Below are 6,977 nucleotides of genomic sequence, written 5' to 3'. Positions count from 1 at the left end.
TACAACATGTGTGATGTTGTCAAAGTAGGCTTGTGCATCCATGTGAAGGTGAATTGGCTGAAAGCTGCAGGGGGTCACTACTAGCTGGTAAAAATAAAATTTCATTTGGACTGGGGGGCCACGGCCCCCTCAGCCTTACATGTAGCTCCGCTGGTTGAACTGCGCTCTGTATGCCGAGGCGGCGGCGTAGACACCAGAGATATTGAGCGTCCCGGTGATAGCATCAGGAGTGTGATCATGTAGTTGAACGGAGGCCAGCTTCACCCAAAGGGCCACAAAATCAAGGATGTGTTGCACTGACAAGACCTTGACAGTGTTAATGAGACGAACTGAATCATCATTTAGCAAAGCTTTTTGGACGCAGCCATTGATGTACCTAGAGATGCTGAAAATGGAAGGTGCAATATCCTTTGGCTTAGTCCCACCTAGCCACGGTGAGGGCCAGAACTTGGTCATCTTCCCGTCTCCAATAGTGATGAAAGTGGCCTTGTAGAACAGGCTCGTGTCTTTGTCATCACAAGGTGTACCTAGCCCGATCCAAGTCCGGTCTAGGTCCTTCCACCCCCACCAAGGCTAGCGCAACCCGAGGGCACGGGCAGTGGCGGAGCCAAGAAAAGTGAATGAGGGAGGCCAAGTGTAGTTAAGCCTAGTTTGGGAGGGCTGGTGCATCAAAATTCATCATTTTAGCAGCAATTCATCACCTCTTAACATGCATATTAGGCATAAATGAATGACGTTAGCCGGGGGGGGGGGGGGGGGGGGGCTGCTGGTCTCCCATGTCTCCGCCACTGGGCACGGGAGAATTTGTCCAAGTCGAGAATGCCCAGATCACCCAAGGACGTTTTGGCCTGCACATAATTTCCCATTTTACTTTGCATTTTCCTCCATTTACCTTGTTCGTTCCAGCCCACAGGAAAGCTCTCTCGATCTTAGTGATGTCAAGCAAAACACCTATCTTCATATGCAGAGGGACGAGGCGGTGAATCTCTTGGAGGTGAGAACAGACTTGACATAGGTATTTCGTCCGACCATAGTGATGTTCGCCCCTTTACCTGAATTCTTTCATATGTGTCGGCTACACGAGTATGCCTTAGATCTGAAAGAAGAATTCAAAGCGAAGGGGATGACTTGCATCACCTGGGCGTTACTTAATTAAACCCAATCGGATGCGCCCCAGGATTTAGTAGTGTCTCGTCGTCGCCACCCCTAGTTTCATGCTTCTATTATGTTGGCTAGAGGAGTGGGAGTTAAGAAACACGACACAACCGGGATTTGAGTATCATTAAGAAACACGGCACAACCAGGATTTGAGTATCTTGTGAATGGCGAACATCTGGTCATTTTCCTAGTTGCCGTAGCCAGTCGGCTCCGGTGTGACCTTTAGCTTGAGGCTGGGATAGCTGTCCCTGGCACGACACTTCTGATGTGCTCCAAGGCCCCGCTCCCATGGAACTCCAATGCGGGGACCTGACCCGTAATAGCATCTTTCTTTTTTTTTCCTTTTTGCGGAAACATAATAGCATCTTTCAGAAAGCTTATGATAGTTGTACGCAATAAATGGAGCAAGCGTGAAAAGCGAATATCACACACCAATGAAGCATGCAGGGGAGGAAACAGTGGGGGCCTTGTTTACCTAACGGCAATGGGCTGGACGCCTTCGGCCGAGGCAGTAAAGACCTGGCCGCGGCACGCGAAGATGGTCTGCGGTGTGTCGCATGTGACCATTAGAATTACCCATAGATCCTCAATCCGGCAACCCGTCGCGACTACGGTGGCCACTGCTCATGGTGGGAACTTGAGGCGATTGCCTCCTCCGTGCAACCTCGGATCACACCAAATTAAACTCTAAAAATCAAGAAGAAATCTTGAAACAAAAAATTCAGCCCTCACAAGCATATGAACAAACACGGGGAAGTTTTGCCAGACTAGATTAGTATAAGCATCAAACGTGGAAAAACTTGACCATAGAATCAATTAGTAGACGCCGTTGCTAAGCATATGAATCAATTAGAGAGAGATGTACGCTCAGATTAGAACAAACATTCACGAGCCACGGATCAGAATCGTAGCCCTTGATTAATACTGTAGTTTTTTTAGGGGGATTAATACTGTAGTTGATTAACAAGCTCCTGTACAACTGAAGTGTCAAAGTGTTTGATGTTCAATTGAAGAGAGAGGCGGTGGAATAAGACACTCAAGCCCAACCTTCTCAGGGATTGGAGGTGTGCATAGTGCAAGTACTACTTTACAAGAAAAATGTCTGAACAAATATTTCGATGTTCCACATAGAACTTGAGAGCTATCGCATCAACTATATATGACACCTAAATATGTATTCATCTCTGCAAAATTACATGAGTAACTAGTTCGTGCCGTTCATACATTAAACTTATGAAGTTATATATATCCGATACGCCTTGGGGAGACCACAGGTGAGCCACTAAAGATACAACTTTCATCACCACAATGTGAAGCATATAATCGGTAAGTTGTTAGTAAGCCCCAGGACGGCAAAGCCTGCTTCATATGCTAAGAAACTCGATGTCCTCCTCGGCAAGGAACGTCTTCCCTCTGTTAGGATTGTTAGCTCTCCGCTGGGACGGTGGAGGGCCTCGCTGCATAAACAGAGCATGTCAGCAAACATAGGACGACCGCATGTGGTTCAGTTGTTAACAGCACGAGAAATACCTTCCGCAAAACAAATGCGAGGTAGAGATAGGATGCCTCCCACTCATCTTGTGACAGCGTGCCTACATAACTCAATTACGTCAAGGTAATGAAATGATATTTATAGACAGCAGCGAATTCAGTAGGTAGTCTAGTTACTTTGGCCCGATCGTCCATCACCGAGAGGCCCCAGCCTTCGCATGAGATCAGCAAACTCTGGCCTTTGCACATACTCGTGTACAAATTCATGGAAGTTCTTCATTAGAACCAGCTCTAAATCAAACTGCAAAAGATGCACGATTTTTTGGTCATAGCCTTAGCATCTGTCTGAGAGCAAATTTGTAAAAGAAAATAAATGATAACAAAAGATAGGGCAGCAAAATTTTCGAGAAAATATTGAAATGAACTAGTTCGAAATAAGGAAACAGAGGCACACGTCGCCATAGCATACTGAGCAATAGATTTGTGTACCTCCTCTGCCAGTAGTTTGAAGAGATGGAATGGAACAACCCACTCTGGGCAATCAACTGCGTCCTGCACGTTGCCAAAGAATTTGTTACTGAATAAGTTTCTGTAAATTTATGAATGAAAAAATTAAATAAAGATAACGAGTGAAAAGCAGGAAGCTAGGTACAGCATAGGGCAATAAACACCCAAACAAGTTGTAACAAGACATGTATATGTAAATTGTCAAAAATAAATAAAAATACATGTATATGTAAGATAAGGGCAATATGAAGGACGTCAGCTACATACTATTCACAAAGAATGTCTAGAATATGGAAGAACTGAAGACTGCAGCAAACAACATGTAGCCTACAGGAGTGCAGAGTTTGTGATAAACAGATAGTACTATGTAAATCACTAGAGTTACTTTCAGAGCTGCAGCAACTGAAGTTGAATAAGGGCACATAATAGATATTTAGATACGCATTAGAAAGGGTAGTGTGCATACAAATTCACAAGAGGGCAACTTAATCAAAAAAATACCCAAATAAATCCATTTTTTACTCTGTTATACAATTTGGGTAAACACTCGAATATGAACATCAGTATTCATCTTGAAAAACTAAAAGAGGCCACCGATACAAGGCTCAAGTTATTAGAAAGTTAATCGTGTTGTCACCTCTAAATGAAACTTGTACTTGATACCAAAAGGCCTGGATGCCGGGAATTTCTACACCATTGTGAGAACAACAAAATGATCAGTCAGTAATGAAAACTACTCCCTCCGTCCCATAATGTAAGACGTTTTTTGGCACTAGTGTAGGGCCAAAACACGTCTTGCATTATGGGATGGAGGGAGTAACATATAAGAAGTAATTATAAACAAACACAATTACCTTTTCTGTGTACTCTTCACCAAAGGTAATACAGTAAACACTGTTCCCGAACTCCATCCCTTCAGCTGAGGATATAAATTTGTATCACACATCTTGTGACAAGTACAGTCTTTGACGAGATCAAGCAAATTACAGTTCAAGATAGTGACATACATTCTCTTAGCCTTTTAATAATGACATTAGCATCAGGCATCGTTCCAATGAATGTGCCTCCAGGACGAAGCAATGCAGATATATTTGCGAGGGCTTGTCTTGCACGTGCTTCAGTTGACCATGAGTAGTGCATTGCAAACTGAAATACATAGAAAAAAACATCAGAATAGGAAGTATAAACCTCATAATCATACACATTTATCATCCAGACATTCTAAATCTCCTGACGGTGCATTACATATTAAGAGTAGATTAAAGATCATTGTACTTAATTTTATTTGCTGGACATAGCAATGATACTTAAGTTTCAACATCTTTCAGGAAAAATTTGTTTGAATGATAGTTGTCAATAATGATTGTGATATTTAACAGTAGATATATATTCACAAAAGGTTTCTAAAATTCAAAGTTGCTTTGACAAGTGGGAAATAATAGATGATTGAACTGACCAAATAATAACAACAAACTATGAAAATTGAGCAAAATATAAAGCTAGGTCACTCACCTGGCAGCTGCATATGTCAAATGGAGCATCCTCACATAGATACTCATCCAGACGAGTCTGCAAAAACATGAAAGCGGAAGCATTTGATGCACTTTATAATTCTTGATGAGCACCACAAATAATAGACTGATAGACATATGGGGTAAGGTAAAGTATATTCTTCCTGGTGATGTGAAAGTATAAGCAGAATCACCTACTAGCTAATGACAAATGTGTGTATACGTTGGCATGAGTTTTATTGAAAGATCCATTTCTTGCGTATAATTTGGTTTCAACTACAGAAAGATGTTCAATGCTTGAAACAAGCTGTGGCACTATGTCTGCTTGCACACACAGAGCACACCACCACTTTAGGTTTGGTTCTTATGGTAAATTGTACTATTATTTATTAATACTTTTACCTCGTAACAGTCAGCACAAATAAGCCGTGCAGGAAAACTGAACTTCTTCCTTCGTTGTTGATCCGAGTCACCATTATAACGGGTCATGCAATCTTTTATCTGCAAGTGTAAAGCTCCAACACATCAAAGGAGATTATAACTTAAAGTGACCTTTGCTGCGTAGTTGAGAGCTACAAGAGGTAGTGAGGAAATCAAAAGCGAATACACAAGTTCTATGGTCTAGGACCGCTGATAAGTCTGAAGGTTTTACCAAGGATACTGATAAAAACAAGTGAAATAAAGATTGAATATATAGCTTACCACTACCTTGAGATAAGTTTAAATGCTAAAACGATTACAGTACAGGTTACAAAATAATATCTGCGAAACGGTTGCAATGTACAAATCTACCCTATACAGAAAAGCAACTGATAGGCATAAATGCCAAAGCATTACAGAGATGGAAATACCTAACTCACGAAGAACAAATTGCATTAAGTTATATATATTTGTATATGCATATAATATAGATTTATCATGTGATGGAAAACTAACCGAGCCTTCTGCAATATCAACCCCTACATAATAGCCAACCTTGGCCTTATCCCACTTTATCAAATCACCTCCCTGCATTAACACTCGTGAAGAATCAATATATGTCAGGACTACCTCGGAACTACAAAAAACTCTTCTTATCTTAATTAACACTCGCAAAGCACTGCTTACCTTGCCACAAGCAAGATCTAGAACGCAGTCTCCTGGACGTGCATACAGTTGAACCAGGACGCTCTTTATCTGCCAAAGGTGAGATTGGAAGATTAGCGTGGCTTCTTACTGGTTTCACCCAACATCGTACAGGTGACATTTTCTCAAGGGTTTTAGGGGATGAATGGATGCGTAGCACAGCAAAGTAGTTACCCAGTTGTTGAGCTTCTTGAGGTGGATGATGGGGCTGTTCTCACGCTCCTCGAGCGTCTGATTCGACCGGGCACTGTAGTGGTCCGCCACCCGCTGCGCACTGATCCGCTCCTCCGAGTACCCTTGCTCCCCATAGCCGCCACCTACACAAAGACCAAACCTTAGTTAGCTACCCTTCGCACGGTATTGGGAGTTAGCAGCAACTAGATGGGGTCTAGTGACGAAGGCGGGGAATAGATACCTGCACCGAACTGGCGCTTTTGGGCGGACGCAAGGGAGGAGGAAGGCTCGTCCTCGCGGGGTCGCTTGTTCATCACGCTTGCAGCCTTGGCCTTCCTTCTGGGTGATGGTTTATAATTAAAAAAACTAGCTACCACTGTTGCATACAAATTTGAACAAGACAAATTGTTGTATTCATTCATGATTTGAATATATCACTGTTGTATTCATGAAGACTAGCTATCACTGTTGTGTTCATGATTTGAATGTCATACACATGCAACAAAATCCATCGACACAATTTCAGACAGCAGCAAAGCATATGCCAACATGGATTGCAAAAATATGACTTGAATACCACACACTGACACACATGCCACAAAAATCTTCAACATCGATTCGCACAGGGGCTTATAGCAACATATCCAGCCAACAAATATGATTGAATATCACAGACTCGTCAAAAATTCTGGCAGTTTATTGGGTAATGGGCATGCGCATATATACCTTGGAGGGAGGAGGTCTTGCTGATGGCTGATACTTCTCTTCCCGATCCGCCGCCGCCGCTCTTCCCGGATCCGCCGCCCCCGCTTCCCCACTAGCCTACTACCGCTTGCCCGGTGGTGCCAGCCGCAGATTCTCGAGGGACAGACGACGAGAGGGCAGGGGAGTGTGGCGGCTGCGTCGAGGAGCAGAGAGGGCAGGGCGTGGCGGCTGGGCGCGTGTCGGAGCGTGCCGGGCCGATGACGGTTTAGGTCGAGGTGAGGGAACGGGTTCCGTTCGGTGAGATTT

General features: G+C 43.3%; 1 protein-coding gene across 2 annotated transcripts; it reads right to left on the bottom strand.

Annotated features, from left to right (window-relative positions):
- Positions 1 to 2,229: 2,229 nt before the first annotated feature.
- On the bottom strand, positions 2,230 to 6,977 carry LOC123138143 (mRNA cap guanine-N7 methyltransferase 1). 2 transcript variants are annotated; one of them, XM_044558055.1, is made up of 14 exons: positions 6,693 to 6,977; positions 6,208 to 6,305; positions 5,967 to 6,109; positions 5,775 to 5,843; positions 5,604 to 5,675; positions 5,070 to 5,168; positions 4,669 to 4,725; positions 4,164 to 4,302; positions 4,011 to 4,075; positions 3,794 to 3,844; positions 3,139 to 3,201; positions 2,827 to 2,950; positions 2,689 to 2,750; positions 2,230 to 2,615 (listed from the first exon to the last, which is right to left on the bottom strand). In XM_044558055.1, exons 2-14 carry the CDS (start codon positions 6,278 to 6,280, stop codon positions 2,523 to 2,525), a joined length of 1,110 nt encoding a protein of 369 aa, XP_044413990.1. In that variant the 5' UTR covers positions 6,281 to 6,305; positions 6,693 to 6,977; the 3' UTR covers positions 2,230 to 2,522. The 2 variants fall into 2 exon arrangements, with proteins under 2 accessions (XP_044413990.1, XP_044413988.1); XM_044558053.1 differs by having other exon boundaries at positions 6,208 to 6,302.

The sequence above is a fragment of the Triticum aestivum genome, chromosome 6B, assembly GCF_018294505.1.
Source record: "Triticum aestivum cultivar Chinese Spring chromosome 6B, IWGSC CS RefSeq v2.1, whole genome shotgun sequence".
Lineage (NCBI taxonomy): Eukaryota > Viridiplantae > Streptophyta > Magnoliopsida > Poales > Poaceae > Triticum > Triticum aestivum.
Note: the sequence above shows the minus strand (reverse complement) of the source record. Positions and strands in the feature narration are given on the sequence as shown.